This window comes from Camelus dromedarius, chromosome X, assembly GCF_036321535.1.
Source record: "Camelus dromedarius isolate mCamDro1 chromosome X, mCamDro1.pat, whole genome shotgun sequence".
NCBI lineage: Eukaryota > Metazoa > Chordata > Mammalia > Artiodactyla > Camelidae > Camelus > Camelus dromedarius.
Genome location: NC_087472.1, coordinates 106,849,328 through 106,872,549, shown reverse-complemented (window position 1 = coordinate 106,872,549; position 23,222 = coordinate 106,849,328). Strand labels below are relative to the sequence as shown.

The 23,222-nt window shown below is 38.5% G+C and overlaps 1 protein-coding gene across 4 annotated transcripts in view; it reads right to left on the bottom strand.

Annotated features, from left to right (window-relative positions):
- Window positions 1-23,222, bottom strand: part of ARHGAP6 (Rho GTPase activating protein 6) — a 446,321-nt gene that overhangs the window by 41,269 nt on the left and 381,830 nt on the right. For all 4 annotated transcript variants that reach the window (XM_031445951.2, XM_031445953.2, XM_064482587.1 and 1 more), the window contains exons 3-7: window positions 17,621-17,692; window positions 11,078-11,334; window positions 8,878-9,073; window positions 3,509-3,564; window positions 717-867 (exon numbers count right to left, since the gene is read on the bottom strand). In XM_031445951.2, coding sequence (XP_031301811.2) covers window positions 717-867; window positions 3,509-3,564; window positions 8,878-9,073; window positions 11,078-11,334; window positions 17,621-17,692 — 732 coding nt within the window. The remainder of the gene's footprint in view (window positions 1-716; window positions 868-3,508; window positions 3,565-8,877; window positions 9,074-11,077; window positions 11,335-17,620; window positions 17,693-23,222) is intronic.

Here is a 23,222-nt window from a genome sequence, read left to right as displayed (position 1 = left end):
AGTCTTTCATGGTTGGTAACTATTTGCTAATAATGACTGAGAATTGGTGAATGTTCTAAAATCTGAGTTGATAACAGATTCGAGGTCCTTTTCTGTTGAGCAGTCTACAAGCGGTAGACTTTTTTTGTTGGCAGTAACCAAGACACAACACAATGACAGTATCTTCTCTCTCTTTTGTGATCCTATTTTAATTGCAGCCTGGAGGAAGAAATACATGGAGGCGGAAACATCTCTGGCCTGTTCCTCCTCCCCCTTGCCCTCCTTTTCTCCTCCGTGGGATCTGTGCTTATAGCCCTGAAGCAGCCACACTGAAAGTCCTGGCACTGGGCTATGCCACCCTGCTTCCCCTGGAATGTTTCCTACCCCCTTTTCTCACTCTGGGTTCCAGAAATGCAAACTCATTTTTAGGCACAGACCCAGCATGAACGCTCTCTGTTACTCCAAGGCATCAATTTATAGCACACTCTCTATTGCCCTAGAGTCATTTGAAAGCATCCCAGATTCTCTTGGCTACTTCCATTTGTTTTACTGCAACTTTCTTCTGGCTAATTCTCCCCAGAGTAAATCTCAGAAAATTCCCCAAATAGCCCACTCATTAGAGACCAACAAATAAGGGCAAAAAAGTTATCAGGCAACACATGCACTAGGTTTTGATGAGTGAGTTGGACATCCCAGCAATCCAGGGACACATTCCTGCAAATGGCTGGATTACGCACAGAGAGTATTGATGAAAGCTGTGTACAGCTCCCTGGTGAGAAGGGGGTCTGGCATGTCCCTCAGGAACTCCTTCAACAAGGCCGCCACATCATGAACGCTGTGCTCCTCCTCCAGAGAGACATCAACCCCACGGTCAAATTCCTCACGTAGCTGGAAAGACAATGGTTCAAATGGCAGTCTCATAACACCATACCTCAATGTTTGGTGCCCAGCAAAAGAAGTGCTGTGACATGCAGCATCTGGTATTAAGTTCACCCAGATCCCAAGAAGGAGAAGCAAACAATATGTCACCTTGATCTACAGAGTCTATGCAACCCAGCCATGAATATATATATGTATTTAATATATATTAATTATATTAATATTATATATAACATATTTACTTTAATAAATATATATAAAATATATATATTTAACTGTGTAATTAAATAAAAGTATCTATGGGTTTTCTGTTAATGATGCAAGCAGAAGGTTGTGAGGAAGAGCTGAGGGGTGAGGTCAACTATAAATGTGGGAGGGAGGAATTAATCTATTACATAGCAGTTTTGCACATCAGCAAATTTATCACGTTGGAATTCTGACATCTTACAGAAATGCTCAACAAGAAAGCAAAGAGATTTTTCTATAAACAATGAAATTAAAACCCCTGATAAACCATTTGTGATTAAGGCTTGAAAGATGACAACAGCTAAATAAAATCTGCCTTAGATTAATCAAAGTAGCCTTATGAACAATTCCCAGGAAGATCCCCTGCCTTAATCATTATATTAGCATTTATAGCATTTATAACTATAGGAAAACACAAGAGCAAGAAGAAGACAGTGAAGACTCTACACCCTACTTTCACCTCAGACAGCTCAACTTCTCTTATGTATTGTTCTCTACTGTAAAAATAACCATGTGATTTCATGAATCCACTCTATGCAATAAACTTCTGTAAGTGTTCATTTGCTCAGTCATTCATTCATCCATTCATTCAGCAAAGATGTACTGCACACTTCCTGCCTGTACCCAGCCTTGCTATAGGTCCTCAAAATATGATGAATAAAGAGTCACAATCCTTACCCTTCTCCAGCTCCCAGGCTGACAGACAGGTGATAAACTGGCAATCCCACAAATGATTAATTAGCTCTAATATTCACTATTTATTAATTGTGACAATTGTTCTGAAGAAAAAGTATAGGGTGCTAAGAAGTGATATAACAAGATAAAATGGTGAGTTAGAGCATATTTCATACTTGAAATCTAATCACTGATTTATATACATATAATACATATATAAAATATATTATATATGTATTATATATATATATATATATTTTTGAGAATCCTATATAAGTCTCCATGCAAAGGTTTTTCCTTTGGTGGATCCAGATAAAACTGAGGAATAATTTCTGACACTAGCCACCTCTTTACCTGATGAGAATGCCCATTACTGTCCCGAATTGCTCATCAATTCCAGGCAACTTGTCATTACTGTGGATCCGGTAGCTAGACGAACAAGGCTTCCATCGGCATCACTCCTACTTGTGATCATTCAAACACACCATGTTTCTTTTTTGAGTACGTGCGCGCACACACACACACACACACACACACACACACACACACACTCCCAGAGAGAATGGACTATGGAAAGAGCATGGTCTAAATTGTGCGATCTTGAATTAAATTCCTTAATCTCTCTAAGCCTCAGAAGAAGTGGGTGAAAGGGGCTTCTCTCACAGCCGGTGGGCAGGTTCAATGAGATAATGCTTATGAAAATATTCTGCAATTCTGCACAGGTGAGAGGCCTAAGAAATGTTACTATGCTATCTTTCTTCCTACAAGTCCTATTGTGAAATGTTAAATATTGTTCAATAGTCTCTTGTGTGACTATTAGAAAGAAAAACCAGCCAACCAAACAAACAGAAAACATACTTCTTTCAAAAGCCCCTTTTGTCTTGACAAAAAAAAAAAAGCAATATGAGGAGGCATTTATTTCAGTTAGTTTCAATAATATGAACAAATAGTGTTTCTTCGGCTTCATCCAACTAAAAATTATTTTCATTTGGCTTCATTTTTGAGTTGCTGGGTTCCTTACTTCTTTCTGTTGGAACCAACAGAGGGAAAATAACATTTTAATTTTCTTTAAGCCAACAAATGAATTCTTTTCTCAAAGGGTGGTTTGTCTTTTATGAAGCCATCATGAACACAGATATCAGCCTGACCATAGAAGCCTATTCCTGAAGCTCTAACACCAAACTTGTTTTGCAAGAAAACTGCAAAATGGTGAAGGAAACTGAGGGGTACAGTTCCCACATGGAAAATGAATTGGGGATCAATAGTTCCATGGAAAAGTAATAGGAATTATTTATTTTTGCTAAAGGAAAGCTGTAAACATAGCATTCTAAAAGAAGAGACTGTTAATGGCATTATTCATTGTGCATTTTAGTAAAAATGGGTGCTATACAATTGTTTTCTATTTATTATTGCTTACTGATCAGATACTCTCTGAATCTCCTGCTTTTATAGGTTCAGTAAGATGTTTATAAGTTAGTTTTGTTTGGCTGTACAAGCCATTGACACGTCCAGAGGTTTCACTTTTAACTGTTTGATCCTAACTCTATCACAACCTTTCTGAGCTTCTGACTTGTTGCCTTTTATTTCTTGGGACTCGATTATACTATAATCGGTGGGAGGGTACAGAAAAGATATTCAGAAATGAATTTGCATAAGCTTCAACTTTGCATGAGGCTGTTCAAGTAATGGTCAAGTGAAACGTACAATGTAATCTTCACTTTTCACTTACTTGTCTCACTCTCTTTTTTGAGCTTCCAACTCGGAATATCCCCACTGTCTGGAGGCCTGCAAATAAGCAAACAAAATTGTCAGCCTTGTTTTATGGTTTGAAACTGGAGGAAATCAAAATAGATATAAGACAGAATATAAGCCAGCACCACACTGCAACATGCAGGGCAACAGTAACTTGACAGTGTGCACTAATGCTTATTTTTCCATCTATATCCATGTATATGTACGTATGAGATGATATATATGATGATAATGATCATATATATATACAGAGAGCGAGCACATGCTGCTGCTTTTACTCAATCTCATGCCACAAGAAGTTTTATGCTAGTAAAAAATCCTTGTAAATGTCATTCAAAATGGATGCAAATTACTCTATAGCATGAATGTGCCACAGTTCACTTCATACTTTCCTCTGAATGGCCTATAGGTCCCCCTAACACACATGCACTTGTTTTGCTACCATAAATAGCCCTATTATGAACAACTCTGTATATAGGTCTCAATTTCCATTTCTGATTTTCTTAAGATCATGTCCTAGAAGTAGGATTATACGGCCAACGCATAAAAAAGAGTTATACAGCTCAATAGGTCAGTTGTGCAGAGGTTGACAAACCCTGCTCTAAAACATCAGGTCTCTTAAAAGAAAAACAAATAATATACCTAATACACATTAGAAATTTCAACAATATTTCCTTAATATCATTAAATTTCCAGTCAACAGTCACATAAGGTTCACAAACTGTGGTATGTTCGTGTGCCTTGTAGTCTCTTAAAGTGTATGTTTGCCCCTCTCTGTTTGTATTTTTTCCCCGTAATTGGTTTGATGAAGAAATAGCACTGATTTCTCACTGTAGATTTCCCCACTGTCTGGATGTGGACACTCCGTGGTGTCATTTATATGTTCCTTTCTCCCTTTTATTTCCTCTAAAGAGACAGAGCCAGAGTTTTCTCTGATTCAGGTTTGAATTTTGTAGCAAGAATACTTCATAAGATGTATAATGCACTTCCTTAAGGGGGCACAGAAGGTCTGAATGACTCTGCTTTTCCTGTGCAAGCCATCGGTCATCGCCACTGATGATCTCCGTCTACATTTATTGTTTCATTGGTGGCTCATCTTCTCTTCATTAGAGATAATCAGTTATAAGGATGATGCCAAATTGCAGCTGCCAATGGCCGTTCTGTAGCCAAATGAAGAGAGCTGGTCTGAGTAAACAGACCACGCAACACAGTAAACAGGCCAGAAAACAGACTCGTGCTCTCAACGGCATCATTCACATCCTGGATCCACCTGTGCCTGAATCTAGATACAGTATTCAGACTTCCAGTATGTAAACAGGATTTTCTGGGGGGGGGGGTGCTTTGCTTAATCTAGTTTTTTTGGTTTTTTGGGGGGGGTAATTAGGCTTATTTATTTAAATGGAGGTACTGGGGATAGAACCCAGGACCTTGTGCATGCTAAGCATGCGCTCTACCACTGAGCTAGACCTTCCCCCTCCACTTACTCTAGTTTTATCTGGGTTCCTCTCTCTTGCCACTGAAAGAGTTCTGACTCATCCAATATATAATTAAATTGGAAAGAATTTAGATCTTTATAACATTATTTCTTTCAATCCAGTAACCAAGTAGACACCTTAATTTGTTTCTTAATTTTTTAATATCTCTTGGTAAAGCTTTGCAGTTTTCTTCACAGAACTTTCTTCCTTCTCATTACAGATATTCCAGGTATATTATATTTTTGATATGAATATAAATGAATTATTTTATTGTTATAGTACATAACTGATTATTGCTCTTATATAAGACATGGATATCCTTTTGTATATTTATACAATGGTCTTGCCACATTGTGTATTAACTATAAGACTTTTAAAATTGATTTTCTAGAGTTTTTCAGTTAGAAAAGATAATATCCATAAATACTCCATTTATCACTTCTATATCTTATAAGTGTTATCCTGAATTTCCAGAATAATTTGAGAGAATCATGCTGAGAGGCTAGTTACTGTTCATTTGCATGAGTACATCTTGGTGATTTGCTCTTGGGTGGAATTTTGCTTTGCATCTATTTTCAAAAGATGTCTGTCTTCCGTGTTGCTGCCATCAGCTTGTCTCCCTCATAACTGAGTCCAACCCTCAGCCTAATTTATTGTTTCTACCTCTCTGGGAGCTTGAAAACAGGAAAATCAAGGTATTAGAATCAAATACAGAATTCTATTTATTCATCTACAAAAATGAGCATAAGAAGTATCCACTTCAGAAGTTGTGCACTGATTCAGTTACTGAATGTATATAAAATTCTTAAAATTGTATCTGGCATCTACTGTTATATATAGTGATATAGGCCCTAAGTGAGCCGAATTAGTCTTTTTGTGCAAAACAGAAAACTTTTATATAATGGTAGGTTTTAGCAATTTTTGGGGGGGGGCAAGGAATAGTGACTTTATTCGGAAAGCCGAAGACCGAGAGGATGGCAGACTAATGTCTTGGAGAACCATCCTGCTCCAGTCAGAATACAGGCTCCTTTTATACAAAAAACAGGGGAGAGGGTGTGGTTCGTTGTTGTAAACTTCTTGGTGCAGGAGTTCTTTGTTCTTGCAGCTGTCCACGTGGGTCAGGCCATGGTCTTCTTGTAAACCAGACTTTTGGCGTCTTTGTCTTTTCAAGAGGACGATGTTCTGTCAGAGTTCCGCAGGTGCTCTGGTTGGCTGAGTGGGTCCGTGGATGTGAGTCTTGGTGTATCTGTGGGAGGGGGTGAGCTACGAGCGTCCTACTACTCCACCATCTTGGCCTCATCTCAGTCTTAGCAATTTTAATTTTGGCTGAGTTTATTTTTTGTTGGTCTGATGGTTTCCAAATAGCTGAAATTTCTACATAAGTGAGATGTCACATAAAGTAGGTCTATTCCTTTGGCTGAATTCCTCCAGTCTGTTCAGAAATGTCCATTTCTATGACAGTGTTTCCTCAATTATAGCACTTTCCCACTCAGTAAAAATGACTGTGATTAAAAAAAAACTAGCTAGTGATTGCTGTAATTACTATGTATCAATTAATTATACTCTATTTTAAGGTTTTAAAAATAATTAATTAATTTTAGGTAGAGCAGATGACAGTCTTCAGACAGCTAATGCCGTTCTCTGACACAAGTCTTACAGTCATTTTCCTCAAAGACAAGATACAGTCTAGGCATTTAGTAACCTTGACTTCAGACAGTCACTGATTAAAAACAGGTGTACATCAAAAAGGGCATATATCTGGCAGAGAAATGTGACCTTGCTATATCCTGTCCCAGAAATGGACATGATCACCTTTCTCTCCTTTTCATCAGAAACTGAAACAGAAACTAGACCCAGGCTTAGGGAATTCGAGTAATCAGGAGGCCCCACCCTAAAGTCAGCCTACATCCCAGAAATATAATAGAGTTTGACTCTTTGTTATACTGTCTGTTTTGTTTTTGTTTGAAATGTGTGCTTCTGGGAAATTAAGGATTGGCCTAAGAGTATAGAAAGCATTTGGGTGAAGTAAAAGTGGGGAAGGGTGGTGGACATGAATATAGACGGAGTCAAGATAATTGTCCAAGAACAATTTGGGACAGAATGAAAAGATCTTTGACAAATGTTTATAAGGCTAAAGTGAATCAAACTCTCTGCTACCCACTTCAAAAACTGGCAAATAAAGTCTTATGAAGGAATTGTTTTTGAAGTTTGCTCTTTTTTCATTGCTTTAAAGTGCCCAAGATTCATATCTGTTTGAATTTTGAAACTGTCTTTTATTTTTCCAGAGCCATTTGGTCTAAACGCCATGGAAACTTGGAACAGAATCAGGGCCTTGAAAGATCATGCAGGTTATCTTCTTTCTTTTAGGTCTTAAACTGCATTGTAACTATTTCCCCCAACCCTGGCAAAAAAAGTGAACTGCTCTGTTTTTAGTAATCTTGAAATGCAATTTTACAAATGATAATTCATGAAAGTTTATTTTCAAAAAGAAAATAGAAAGACATACCAAGTTTCCTTTCACAAAGCAGTTACTCAACCTGGCACTGCATTTTTGCATGAGTGGAATAAAATTTTCTCATTTAGAATTCTAAAATGCTTACAGTTTACTCTCTACATTCTTTATAGGGAATATTTATAATTACAAAAGTATGAGCCTCTTTTTCTACCTCATAGTAAAGTTTACGCTGAATTTACATATTCATAGTACTGAACTCTTCCTATGCTATTTTAAGAATAATTCTGTTCAAGTAATAATGATTGAACATTTTCATTGAGTTATCATGATACGAAGTATTGGGAATTCAAAATGACTAAGACATTTTTCTTGACCTTCAGTTTACCTTCCAAGGAAAAGAGACAGATAAACACACACATACACACACATACACATATGCATATTAAATTTTTGTATAAACAATGTTTTGATACTTATTAATCTTATTGTTACCCATATATTATCTAGTGATTTCCATATATAATGAGTTGATTAAGAGATCTGGATAGATCCTTAATAATTTGTATAAAGTCTTACTTTTATTAGAAAGAAATAGTGAGAATGTTAACAGCAGTTATGTCCATATGATAGCCTCAGAATTTGCTTTTCTGGTTTTTTCTTTATTACAATGAGTATATTATTTTTGTAGCAAAAAAGCAATTACAGTGCTGTATGTCAATTATTTCTCAATAAAACTGGAAAAAAGAAGCAATGAATAAACTCTCTTCCTGTCCATAAAATGCATTCTAACAATACAGCAAACACATTCAGATTGTAGAAATGGCAGTTTGAGGAGCCAAAAGTCTAAAGTTTGGCAAAAAGTTTAAAGAACTGTGCATTATTTTTAAGTCAGCATATCAAGTGGAACTGAGTTGCTGAAAGAGTTTTTGTGAAGAGATTTTAAGCAGACATGTTTCCACAAAAATGCAAACAGCAATATAGAAACCTATTGTCCCAAACTATGTATTTCCTATTCACTTAAGGAATGGTTTTCTAATTTTTTTCTTTAAGAAGCTAGATTCTTAATTTTTTTAAAGGAAGCCTTGAGTAACCTCAATGTATAAAAAAGATAAAAGTGGCTCTGCTTTGTTTGAAGCGAGTCCTGGAGGATAGATCCAGCCCAACAGATCTTGCCGTCCCCTCAACTACTTGGCCTCCAGGCTCACTTCTGAGGACTCTTTGGGGCTGGGGAGTCTGAATACTATCAAGCTGATTTCCCCCCACACACGATCTTGTTCAGCCCTACTGAAGTTAAAGGAAATTTTGGCCCAGAGCCTGATCAAATGAACACAGAGGTGAGATTGGGTGCTTAAATGAATAATGCTTGAATAAATGAAGGTCTTTAGTACCTGACAGCTGACAGACAAGTCTACTTACCATGTTTTTCTAGATGTTGACAGCAGCTGTCCACCAGCCTGGGGACCTGTCTGTAAATAGGATTCAGACTGAGTTTCTTATCTCTGGCTTTTTCTTTTTTATTTGGAGCCTCAGCAGGCAAGGAGAGTTGTAAAGCTTCCAGCAGTCGAGACTGATTGTTATCAAGATCGGTGATAGAATCCACTGACATTGCACCCTGCAAAAAAACAGACATGAACGAAGAGTGCAGACACAGGAAACAAAAACAGCTTCCCCCAATGCTATCCAATGAATACTTTTGCCCATGACTATTTATCATACTTGAAATAATACTGTTTGGTTTAATTGTGTTTTTTGTATAGTAAAAGGAAAAAAACAAACACCTTTTGAAAAAGTTAGGAAACCTCCACAACATGGGGTAAGGTAATGAGTTACAATTTCAGCAATAGACAACTTTTTCCAAATGGAAGACAAGAGATGGCAAACATACAATTAAAATATTTTGACCCAACCACTTCATTCCTTGAAACAAGAAAAAATCACATACTTGATGAATGAGGTAAAGTCAGAGAAGTCTTGTGAATAAAAAAATAACTCCACTATGATTCTAGGAAGCAGATTTTTAAATAGGAGGATTCCATAAACAGTCTTAGTTTGGTTTCCCCTAGAACTGACACAACATACTTTATTAGGGTAATAGTCCCAGGGGACAGCAGTATATGAGAAAGGGAAGTGAAGGCAGCCGTTGAAGGGAGCATCATCAAGCCTACAACAAGCCTGTGGGCAGCTGGAGCCCAACTGCCCTGGGGACCTCTAAGAGACCATGTATATCATGCACTTCAGAGCTATCCTGGCTAAGAAGCCAGGGAACTGGGGTATTTATACCACAAGGTTCATGAGTCATTGATTAAGGGCAGCTTCTGGTAGGGATCAGGAGGTGACATTGACGCCTTGCTACTTGCAGCCTGTCATCTGCATAGGTGGGCGCTTCTGGCCATCAGAGAAAGCCTCCAGCCAAGAGAAGAGGTAATGACAGGTGGAAGGAGCGCTGGCATGCAAGGAATGGTAAAGGCTGAGGGTAAGGGCGCAGGGCAACAATGATGTCTGTATGGTCACTCACTCTTTGATGAAGCATAGAGGAAGAAGTTGGCTGCTGGTGTCCTAGCAAAGCCTGGACAGAGGGGAGGGCATTTGGGAGGCCCATGGCCTGGGCTCTAGATTCTCAGAAAGCTCATATGTGGAGTTTTGGTGTTATTGCCATAAAGGCTTATACACACAGTCTGAGAGACCATGACAGGACTGGAAGAACAATTCCATCAAGCAAGTTCAAATATTACATAATGTTGTCTTCAAACACAGTGAAGTGTTTGAAAACAGTGGTGGCTCAGGTACCCTTCAATCTTGGAGAAGTCTTAAAGTTGGGAGCTAATTGAGAACTGTGGATTTTAATTGAGAAGTGTCTGGGGTTTTAACTAAGGCAGTAGTCAATGGCTAGAGGTGGCAAAGATTTGGGTCTCCAGGTAAGAGGAAAAGGAGAGAAGATTTCCCAGTCACCTAGGAAATTTCAGAGATGCTTATCAACTGTCAGGTAATCACCAACCAGTATGCCTTGGAAACTTAGCTTTCCTGGATTGAAATATGAATTTGAAATACCAAGTAATAGCACAGTGCCTGGAACATGGTACTCACTTCATAAATGGCACCATATTGTCACAGTATTGATTTGAAGGAGGGTATATATGTGTATGTGTGTTTCTATGGTTATGTCTGAGAAAAAAACATGTTCCATTGATGAGAAAATATCTCATTGTTTATGAAGACCAGCAGCAAACTCACTCGGCCAGGCTTAGTTCTTGGATGAGATGAAGAGATTAACAAAAGCACCTGGTCCTGCCTTCAAGCCTCACAGTCTTATGGGAAATTCTGCTACCGCAGCAGAAGATTACACTAGAGCAGGATCAATGGTGATGTAGTAGAACATTCAGGATATCACAGGTAACCAAGGAGAGGCACCCAACATCTTTGAAAGGGGTCAAGGAAATGCTGGAGGGTGTGCCAGGTGACTTAGGGCCAGTACAGATTCTCCTTGAATGGGGTTGTTGACAGATACCTGGACAAAAGCTACACTTTCAGTTTTCACATGAGCGAAGACTCAGAGAACAAGCTTATAACTCTTCAGTTGTCTTAGCATCAGTGTCAGAGAAAATACTGGCCAACTCACCCTTCTCCTGGCCCGAGGAGCCGGCTCCGGGGTGTTCGGGGACGTTGACTCATTTGGTGTTTCTGAGGTGGAGCTGAGAGATGAGTTACTGCTTGAGAGTTCTTTGTTTTGTCTTTTATTTCCAAACGGGAGGAGGGACGCCACAAAATCGGATGCATCCTTCTGCTCATCCCTCTGCAAATCCTGCTTGAGTTTATAGGCCCGGTCATTCGCAATGACTTGGGATAAGGGCATTCCAAATGCCTGTGGGATGAATTCTGGAATCAAAAAACAAACATCCACTTTCAGAGAAAGACCGGACCAGGGAAGACTCACAGTCATGCTGCAGATCTGAGGGCAGATAGAGTCAAATGGCTGTTTTCTGAAGAATGGATTCATCCATCAAAATATGGAGATAATTTTGTGTTTGTCAGAATGGCCAAAGTTTCTATTTCCATAAAGAAAGCCAGTATGAATGGAGAACACGGGTTTTAGAAATCCAGGCCTTAAGGTTTTTCGCCACATATCTCAAATATGTTTTAAAAGAAATAACTCTATAGAGAAAGATGACATTTTTGATAGGATATACATCATACTTTATCCTCATGAGTACATGGTTTTACAAACTGTTAGTCTTTGATTTCTGTCTCAAGAGCCCCTGAAGCTTATAAGGCATGAGAAGACTCTGCATGTATACATTCATTCCACAGGCACTTACTGAGCATCTACTGCATGCCATGTCAAGTTATGCAACGGGGAGTACAAAGCTTACAGAAAGTCTAGTCCTGGCTCTTGAAGGGTGCAGAATGCGGGGTGGTGGTGAGGGCACTGGAGAGGCAGATATTTAAATAATTGTAATAGTGTCTGTCATGTGCTGTAAGAGAGAGATGCAGAAAAACTGAAATTCAGTTAGGTGGCTACACTTTGAGGTTCCCGGTACAAGAGCCAGCACGTGAAACCCAAGAGCCAGAGGAGCAGCTTGGGAACTTTGCTCTTTTTTCTTTGTGTTCCTTGTCCCCACATTCTGCCTCCAATGGCTGGGTTGGGGCTGTCACTCTCATGATCTAAACTCAAGCCATTCTCACATGCAGACACGGACTCTCACCACTAAATATCTCATGAAGAGCCTGGGGTATAATTTATTAAATCCCCTAATAAGAACAATTTGGGGGAAAGAACATAATGCAGAAATCTACTGCTTTATTTGGAGATGTACATTCAGTTGCATTCTGGATCTCTGTAGTAAGTCCATTTGTATACACACACGTGGTAAGCACGTTGATGCTTAGGGCCAGGCATTTTATTGGTAATATTTTAAATTCATGCTGAAAAGCATTAATAGTTAAATTCAATGCATTATTTCTTTTAGACTCAAAGTTACATCTCCTAGTAGCAGAAAACTGGCGTCCAGCCTCTCCCCTGTTTTTATAACCCTTACGAATAAAACCAGAATGATCAAGGGAAAACAATTCTAAGGTTGTTTGCTCTTTGAAAGCAAAAGCTAACTTTAAATCAGGTGGAAAGAGGCTTTAAAAGGTCTTCCTCTTTGATCCATGGCAACATTTTTAACATCACTAGGCTAATAGCCAAGTCTACATTAAAAGCAGAAATGGCACTTGAAAAGTCTGCACCTCTTGTTCTATCAAAACATGCAATTCATTTTGAAGTGAAAAATCAAAACTTCAGCATTTTGGGATTTTCAGAGGATGCTTATCATTCTCTATCAACAAACTAGATGGCATATGATAACAAAAAATAATTTAGGCACTTGTTTTGAGTAATCAGTGTGGACAGTGTAGCAGGATCCAATACTCATGACTGACAAAATGTCATTTCCACTACTAGCAAAATTAGAAACCAAAGGGGACACCTTAGGATTTATTGTGTAAATCAGGGCTGTCTTGTCTATGGAAATAACCAAATAGTCTTACTTCCAAAAATTTTGGGAAAGTCTAGGAACATGTGTATGGCAAGGCTGACAGCTACTCGGAATATACAAGAACTGTTGGGGGATAGTAATAGTAGAAAAGACATTGATAAATGTATCAAGTGACATGTGTCTGCTTATTTAGGCACACTCATAGCAGGGATTTAATATGACATGAGGACTATCGATTCCTCCCCTAGACATTTTTCCCACATAAATGAAACCAATCAGACTCGATTAGAGATTTCTAATGTCCCTGGAAAAAAGAAAAAAAGTGCTTTCCTTTGGTAGCTGTCATTGTTAACATCTAAAAGTCTGCCGCTCTCCTTATAAACTGGAATAACTGAGTACAAATTAAACAGTTGGAATACATGAAGTCATTCTCCCCAAATGACCTTTATTTCTCTTTTATTTCTATTCAAGAGGTAAAGCCACCAACAGATTTTTATTTTTCTCTAATAGGCCGTCTTTCCTGGCTGAGTTTATTTCTTCTTTCAGTGCTAGTATTTCGATCTCGTCTCTTTAGTTTCTCATTGCTTTCTCCTGAGAACTTTTACAAGCTTCAGAAAGGAAACAGATCTCTCTACGCTCTAAACTTGTATCTCATGCAGTATCTAGTCTCTGGAAAATTCTAGGCAGGGTTTCTTGAATATTATTGCTTCTCAAACTATGGCTATTGTGAAATTGAGGACTGAGCTTGAGCCTATTGAGCAAAACCCTCCTTCTTGTGTAAATAAACTGTTGGGTACACATACTTATCTGTGGGTTCAAAGCTCTTCTGTTAGGGGGAAAAAGGAACCTATAGCTTCTGTATTGATAGTGGCTAATAAGATTGATAATAGGTTTTTAAAACCATAAAAACATTACCCAAGACTCTCTGTCTGGGGCCAGGGACTATGTGTATCATGTTCTAATCTATAGCATGCTCTTGAGACTCCATCCCCCACTGTCCTCATTAGTAGACACTGTCTCTGCTCTCTCACCATGACCCATGGGGCCAGGAGGGGGTGTGCTCGCCTCTTTGCTCCCTCCTGCAACTTCCAGATCCCCCCCCCACTCTGTGTGGCAGAAACCTGGTACTGCAAGTGTTCCCCTGGTCTCCTGCTCATTGTGCTCATTGCTATCTTCTACTGCCACAGTCAGAGCCCCTCAGTCTACTATCATCCTGGGTGACGTGGGTGTCTACATAAATGACCATCTGATTCTCTGTCCTCACATCTCCTTGACTTTCTCCTCTCCTCTTACTTTTTTCTGCATATCACCTTTTCCACCAACTCCCTTGGTCCCATCCTGAACCTTATCCTTACCGGAAGTGGTTTGTCTGGAATCAGGCTTCTCCCTCTACTGCTTGCTGTCTCACCTCCACCACAAGTTCATGTTTTACATTGCGGTGTGGCAATCCATCTCAAGACACCATTAGGTCACCCCCTCCTTAATACATGTTGCTCTTACTCAATGCTCATTCCAAAAGTTGTGCTGTGGCCCGCACCATCCTGTGTGAGGTAGCCCCTTCCTGCTCTTCCCTGGAATCACACTCCCGCCGTTTCTCTCATCTCCAGGAACAGCATTCAATACATTTTCTTTGACAATTTCTAAATAGTGAGAACTGACACTTGCTTTTTCTACTGTTATTTAGTGTGCACAAGATAAAGTTGTATCAACTATTCCTATATAGTGCTACTTCACGTACAGTATCACACTTAGACAGTGGGGAACAATAAAACATGGCACATGTAATTGTGGCATAAAGAAAGGTGCTAGACCTGAACTATCACCAGAGTTTACGTTGATAAATCTATGGCATAATGTGCAAATATCCCATAGACAGGGGACCTTTTTCGCAGACTTACGCCATGGTCAAAACTATTCCTCTTGTGTGCTGGTTAGGAACCACACTCACTGGAACAAAGTAGCTATTTTTAAACCTTTTCCCCCAAAATGATTCTTTTTTGACACAAAAAAGAAATTATCTGAAGTTCTAGATGTTTAAAAAATACTTTTTGGGTGCCAAGTCATTTAACTAAGAGAAATTAAGGACTTGGAATTATTCTATGTGAAAATCTGTTTTCTGAACCAGCATCAAGCCTGAATTAGTTTCCATATGGAAATCAAAAGTAACATGGACACTGCTTAAGTGGCATGAGGGACACAGAAGTGTCACACGATCTGTTGAATATTATGTCAAAGCAATTAAATAAAACACAGGACATGATTCATTCTGATTGAATCAATTAATATAGCAGCGTATCAAACATATAATGAATCACTCTATTGGGAGAGCAATTCGATTCTAAAAAGCTGTTCCTATTTTTATTTTTAGATGACCTAACCCAAGAGGTCATTTAGAGTTTCCTGTTTTCCTTCTTTTACTCTTGGATTCAAATTATTGCCATTTTTCACATGTGCAGCTGTTATGAACCCTAATGCTAATATTCAAATGGAAGAAAATAATGTGAACCGACCACAACTGTGCGAGACCTGTAGGCTGCCCCATCATATCCTGGTTCCCAGGATATCCATGTAATGGACGTGTTGACATTCACAGGACTTTATGTTCACAAAAGATGCCATGTAATTAAGCTTCACTTAAGCCTAGGACATCTTCTTTTTAACTATCAAAACTACTTTAAAAAGAGCTTCTTTTGCCATAAATCCTGATATTCCTCTCCTTAGTTGGATGAGTGACGTGTCTTTTCTTTAGAACCACCACATCTGCTTTCCTTTTCCCAGCCAGCTCCCTGTACAGCCTTACAGAACACTGTCAAGTTTTCACTGAGTCTATGTAATATATAAATATGATTTGGTCTGAAATACGTATAATAGCCCCGTGATATTGGTTGATTACTTCCCCTGGGCCTTCCCGCCCTACCCTTACTTCCTGCTGTCTCCTAATATAAGCAAGAGTGCATACATCTCTCTCTGTTGTGGGAATTCAAACATCTGCAAAAAATGCTCATTCTGCTTAGTTTAGCCTGAGTGGGCACTTTTGAAGAATCACCTAAAGTCTACATTATGAGTGTTCAGGTCCCAGTACCAGTATCATCATCCTAGAATAAACAAATTTAAAGATAACACATTACTAATGTTAGTCTGAATGATCCCTTTAATAACTCTATAAACACCGAGAATTACTCTAATCTAATGATGTAAAGATAGTCCATGGCAGGAAGAGAATGAGTGAAAACTCTACTTTAGAAAAGCTACCCTGGCTACTAATTTTCATTTAAAAAATAAGGGCACGGACATATGAATCAATTCAACAGAATACAATTTATCAGACAATGATAGGTTGCTGGACAAGAGTTAATGTTTTTGCACCCATTATTCCAGCAGCAGATTCTGCTGTGATAGGATGTGCCCTGGTGAATATACTGGTTAGTGTGTACCATAGTTCTTATCTAGAAAGGGGAACATTAGCACTTTATAGAATTACACATGCTCAGTATCCCTACAGCAGACCATTGGGATCAGATATTCTGGGGGTGGAGTTCAGGACATTGGAATTTTCACAATGGAAATGTTCCACAAATTATTCTACTATGCTGTCAGGGGCAGGGATCACTGACATTTTCATCTCCTTGTCTCCAGTTTGAAATAAACATTTGAAATGTCTGGAGATATTCTGGACGGGGGTGGTGCTACCGGCAGCTAGTGGTAGAAATCTCACACTATGTACAAGACAGCCCCCACCACAAAGAATTATCCAGTTTGGGATGTCAATAGTCCAAAGGTTGAGGAATCATGCTCTAAGGGAAGCAAAACTCTGGCTTTTCCATTCTTTAGAATTTTTTATCTCCTTTTAGTCCAAGAACCCAATGTCGTGACCCTTTAGGCACAGTACGGCACAGTACAAGATATGGCTGTAGAGTCTGGGATCAATGATGTGGACTAGGTCTTGTCTCATATTTACCACCGTGCATTTATTTTCATACCTTCAGTTTCATTGCCTTTCATAAATTTTCAAGCAGAAATTCAAACATTATATCAAAGAACTCCAAGGTGAGACATTTGGCATGGCTCTCTTCACTCAACACTCATTCACTGTGTTTCATAAAATGACCACAAATACCTCTGAAAAGAGTGGCTAAAGTGTCAGTTCCTAAGTATACATAGAAGGGGACAGTATGAAGAGTCAACAATTTCCAAAACATACAGGGCAAAAAATAAGCATGCTGTGTGATCTAACATTAACAAGCTGAGAAAGGCCCATCTTCAGTAACTTGGTGAGACTGTTCTTTCCAGTAGTCATGGTAAGCAAATCCAAACTCTTTCTCATTCAATTAGCCCTGTCTAACTATGGGGATTTGCCAGACAGCTGGTTAGTGTTAGAGATGCTATCCATGGCTACTCAACCCAGGTTTTCCTTCTGCATTGCTGATTGGCCAGCATCATAATTGGAACCATAGATTTGGCCCAAGTCACACTTTGCTCAAACCAGTTGAACTCATCAATTCGGTACACGGCCATTCAAATAAAAAAGAGTAGACCCAAACCGTCTTTAATGGCATTCCATCATAGAAATCCACTTTACATAATAGAGTTGAACCATGTAAATCTATGCAATTCAAAAACCCCACCAAATTCAACCATTATGCTCCATGGAAGATGCATTTGCTTTCATTCATTCTGTCCTTTACCTCTGTCTTTGTTTTTCTCCTTCCCTAGTGAATCCAGTTTCTTTCTCAAAGATTTCTTTCTCTTTTGTCCATCTGTAAACATTAAAAGAATGAAAAGTTGTAAAAACAAGCATATAAGTGATATTTTACATGATCAATAACTACATTTAAGCAAAAGCATGCCTTCTCGCTTTACTCTTAACTTGGCATTTTAAACAGAGTATTGAGTCTGAAAATACATGAAAATCCACATAACCAGAATCTTACACTCTTAAATTTTGTTTCAATCATGGAAAGAACAGGAAACATACCTCTTTCAGAAGTAATTTAGTTTTGACACTTAGGTATGTTTACTTTTGCTATTATATGAGTCTCTTCCTATCCTTCATGTTTATACAAACCAACATCACCTCGAATTAAATCTCCATCAGAGGAGAGTCAGCAGTACCTAAGGCTGTGACATCCATGAGCTAGTAGAGTGTAACTGGATGAGGAAATAAATTTGGGGGTCCATAGAACTCAAATCTAATTACCGCTGCAACTTTTACTATGTGACTTTGGCCATGTCTCAGTGTCCACACCTATAAAATGGGAATTTTGCAGAGCTGTGAGAATTAAATAAAACAATGCATACAAAGCACTTGATGGGGAGCCTGATGCATGTCCATAAATTCAGATCTACTTTCTTTTGGAGATAGGTTGCATAATATTCCATAGTATAGCTATGCCACAATTTAATTAACCATTCCCCTACTGATCGACATTTGGGTTGTTTCTAGTTTTTTACTATAATAAGTAAGGCATTTACTAGTAATAAGTATAATAAGTAAGGTGTTTATCTTTTAGTATCTTGTACTTGTAACAAATGTACTTAGTACGTCTGGTTAACTCACCAAATAATACAGATACCACTCATATCAGTAGGCAGCTGTAATTGAATTCCTAGGATGTCATCATAAAATACTGGCAGTCATCATTGCAAGAATGCATTTTGGGATAATGCAGCTGTCAACTTAATGTGTGGGAGGTGCAAATCGGGAATCCACACTGCTATCAAACAGGAGAAATTCAGCGCATGCCACAAGGAAACTTATGTTTAAACAGGGGATTAAGAATCAGTTTTTTCACAAGCTATACTTAAAAGTGTACTAAAGAAAGAGATTCAGCCCAATAAAACTTAAAGGCAAGATTCTGATATCAGGAAAAGACAGAGTAAGCATTCTTGAGCAGAAATGAGCTGGGGTCCTCATGGGGCTGCAGATGCTCCCAATGCCTCCTCTCGGAATTTTTGGAGGCAGAAGACATCACAATATAATCACAGGCACAGTCAATCCCTCCTCCCTTTCAACAAGCAATTAAATATTTAAAAAATGACTCCTCCCACCAATAAAGTGGAAATAGTTCATCAGAGTCTTTACTCTTGCAGTTATGAGATTTGTATAGGGGAAAGTTATGTAAATCAGCTGTGATGTGGCAAAGAGCCGTCAATCTCTTTCATCATGGATATGATCTCTCAGTGTCTAAAAGATAGGGCCTACCATGACTTATCAGATACTTACACACAAAGAACATACTAACTGCACATGATTCTGACCTGTTCTCCAAATAGGACTGACAGGTATTTTACTTTGCAATGCTTTGGTCATCATTAGTTCATGTCACCAAATGTATTTGACTGTAACAAGAGCATATTTCCTTTTTAAATTTTTTTCTTTTTGTATGTGTGGGGGAGATAATTAGGTTTATTTATTTATTTAATTTTTAAAAAATGGATGTACTGGGGATTGAACCCAGGACATTGTGCATGCTAGGCACGCACTCTACCACTGAGCTATACCTTCCCCCCTCATATTTCTTTAAAAAATTCTACCATTCTTTCATTTTAATAGTTGACTCAGAAGAATAACTAAACCATATATTAAAGCTTAAGAAATTTATTTTTCATAACCAGTGAACAGATACTAAAATTCAAACTAGTTGTAAAAAACCAGAATACATATAGGAAAGGGGGCATTTTCTTTTAAGATACAAGGAGTTTTGTAAAATTCTTTTTAATTAAGGGATGTATGATATATGTAGATGTGTATACATACAGATGTACAGTTTTAGTAATACTTAGGAAGTTAACTCTCAGATAACCAACAGCCAGATTCAGATGTACACTATTGCTAGTACCCAAGGTGCCCCCATATGACTCCCTCCCCGTTACCCCAGGTAATCACTGATCCGACTTTTGTAATATCAACTATCTGCTTTTCTTCACAGTTTTACCATCTACATATGCATTTACAAAGAATATAATTTCGTTTTTCCTCTCAAATTCATAGAGATGGAATCATACTGTAGGTATTCTTTCTTGCCTCCTTTGTTTCATTCATCAACACTTCCTGAAATTCATCCTGTTGAGGCAGGTAGCTATAAGTGGTGACTATAGAGTGTTTTTGTGAACGAATAGACCACAGTTAATGTACCTATTAAACTGCTGATGGGAATTTGAGCTGTTTCTAGCTTGGGACTATTAGGAATACTGTTTTTGAAAAATTCTGTTCATGTCTTCTTATTACCATGTACAAAAATCTCTCTAAGACAGTGGTTCTTAAAATGTGATTCTAGCATCAGGATTGCCTGGGAACTTGTTAATGATGCAAATTCTACGGTCCAACCCCAGACCTACTGAATCAGGAACTCTGGGGTGGGGCCCAGCAAGCCCTCCAGGGGATTCTGGTTCACACTAAAGTCTGCGGACCACTGCTTTAGGGTATATATGCAGAAGCTACACATACAGGTCAGTGTGCATGCAATCTTAGGCTTTAGCAGGTAACATTGAACTGTTTTTCCAAGTGCTCAGCTAATTTATATTCCCACTGGTATGAGATTTTACATACTCCCACAAGGATAATATGTACTTCAAACGCCAAAACTCCAAACAATATTTTGAATCCTCCTTATAGGAAAAAACGTGACCTTTGTGAACAGTAGCCAATAATTTAAAAAAAATGCTTAGCTATTTACAACAAATACTATCATTTTCACTTAATTAGGCAGAGGTGAATGTTATTAACAGGCAACATTCACTAGACGAAATGATGGATGATGTGCAATACTGTGTAATGACGCATTGCTTTAGCATGCTGTTTTCTCATTTAAAATCCTCAGGAAAATGACCAGAGCTGCAATAATAAAACTGACACTCTTTCTCTTCTCCCTTTCAATCATTCAGTGACTTGCTGAATGAGTCTCCAATTTTTGAAGAGTGTCTTTTGTTCCCACAGAGCACAGAAAATCTTCTCAAGAAACTGCCATATCATGTGCTTACAACCATACAATGTAGTTTATGTTCAACCGGTTCCTTGGATGGCAGTAAGCATGATCAAGGCATCTTTTAAAGAAATTCAAGCTCCCTAACTATCAATACTGCACAGAAATACTTTTATGGTGCAAATGGTGATGAGTATGTGGTTACTAACTGCTTCTAGAGTGTGCACTCTCTTACGAACAACAGTGACCTGTAGAAAAAACTTGGGTGACACATCCTGATCGAAGGCATCTTGGAAGAAGCACTTGAAGATTGGAGTCCATGTGCCCTCCTTTCACCTTTCACCTCATTAATGCACCTACATCCTAGATGGGAGATCCCACAGACATACATAACACAACAGCAGAGGCAAGGTGGCAAGCCTTCCACATCCTAGTGACCAAAAGCAAAGGACTCATCAGTATGGAGAGGGGTTAATCTGGGCATCTTAGGGGAGGCCAGTACCAAACAGGGTCTTCAGGAGGGTTGAGAACAAGGAAACATGAGCTTGTTCCTCTAGGACATGCTTTGCGTGGACTCATTTGCTGTCAGGTAGTGTTCCATTTTAGGCCTTGTTTGTTTGTTTCTTTTTTTTTTTTTAACATTTTTTATTGATTTATAATCATTTTACAATGTTCTGTCAAATTCCAGTGTTCAGCACAATTTTTCAGTCATTCATGGACATATACACACTCATTGTCACATTTTTTTCTCTGTGAGTTATCATAACATTTTGTGTATATTTCCCTGTGCTATACAGTATAATCTTTTTTATCTATTCTACAATTTTGAAATCCCAGTCTATCCCTTCCCACCCTCCACCCCCCGGGTAACCACAAGTCTGTATGTATTCTCTGTCTGTGAGTCTATTTCTGTCCTGTATTTACGCTTTGTTTTTGTTTGTTTGTTTGTTTTTGTTTTTGTTTTTTAGATTCCACATATGAGTGATCTCATATGGTATTTTTCTTTCTCTTTCTGGCTTACTTCACTTAGAATGACATTCTCCAGGAGCATCCATGTTGCTGCAAATGGCAGGCCTTGTTTGTTTCTCTAGCTAGACTAGAAGGTCTCTGAAAGAACAACCATGTCTCCTACGCTTTTGTCTCCCTCAAAGTCAAGAGCATAGGGTGGGGCATGCCATGAGGACTTGTTAGTACTGTCCATGGCCAGAAGTCAGATGAGGGTTTTGGGTTGGCTCTGAAGAAAACGCAGAACAAATGAATTATATAACTCCTAATTTTTAGGTGATTAGATTCAGAGAATATAGGTTATTAAACAGTAGTTTCCATATTAAGTTGATTCCAGAGATAATAATGATAAAAATACTATCCAAGGAAAGATTTATTTTTTGGCAGTAGATGGAAGAGTAAGGGTTACTTTTGGGGAATGGCTCTTGCCCAAAACGGGGCATGAATGAGCCTCCTGGAGTGCTGGGAACGGGCTCTGTCTCTGATCTGGTTGTCGGGTACTGATGTATGCATATGAAAAACCCACTGAGTTGTACTGTGGACATTCATATTTATGTACATTACTATATATATGTTATTCCTCAATAAAAATACCAAAAGACTTTGTTGTTTTTTACAGAATGGCACTAACATAAAATTTACATTAACTGAATGGGGCTGAACACTGAGCAAGAAAGACCTGCATGAGAAAGTTCTTGCATGTTTAACTTTTCTAAATATCTAAATACCCATGATCTCATCCAGCCACCATGACTTTCCTGTGACACAGGCATACAGTAGTTATGAAGAGTTAGTGTTTTTTGAGCATGTTCTATGAGCTTAGTATCTACGACCTCATTACATCCTCACAGCATCTCTACGAAGCCCACACTATTACATTTTCCTCCTTTACAGATGAGGTTAGGAGAGGTTAAGTAACTTGCCTAAGGGCAGAAGTTGGTAAGTGGTAAGTGCAGAACTTGCCAACATCAAACCGGTGCTCTTAACCTCTACATGTGCTGTAGTGAGGAATCTGTGGTGCCTATTTGAGGGAAGTGACATTAAAGGCCAGATACAGGGACTGACATGGGCAATACAGAGTTAGAGAGGAAAGAGAAAGAGACACTAGTAATTTTTGAGTTTGAAATATTCACCAGGATCGGCATGAATCATTTTTGCATAAATGATATTATCAAATACACATCAACACACAATCTACTGAGGTAGCTTTTTGATTTACTCATTTTACAGTTGAGGAAATTAAAATCAGAGGACTAAAGCAAATTGTCCAAAAATCACAGGACTGGTAGGTGGGGGGGCTGGAATTCAAACCCAAATTCCAGCTCTTTCCAAAAAGCCTGGCTCTGTCTTGAGAGGGGTA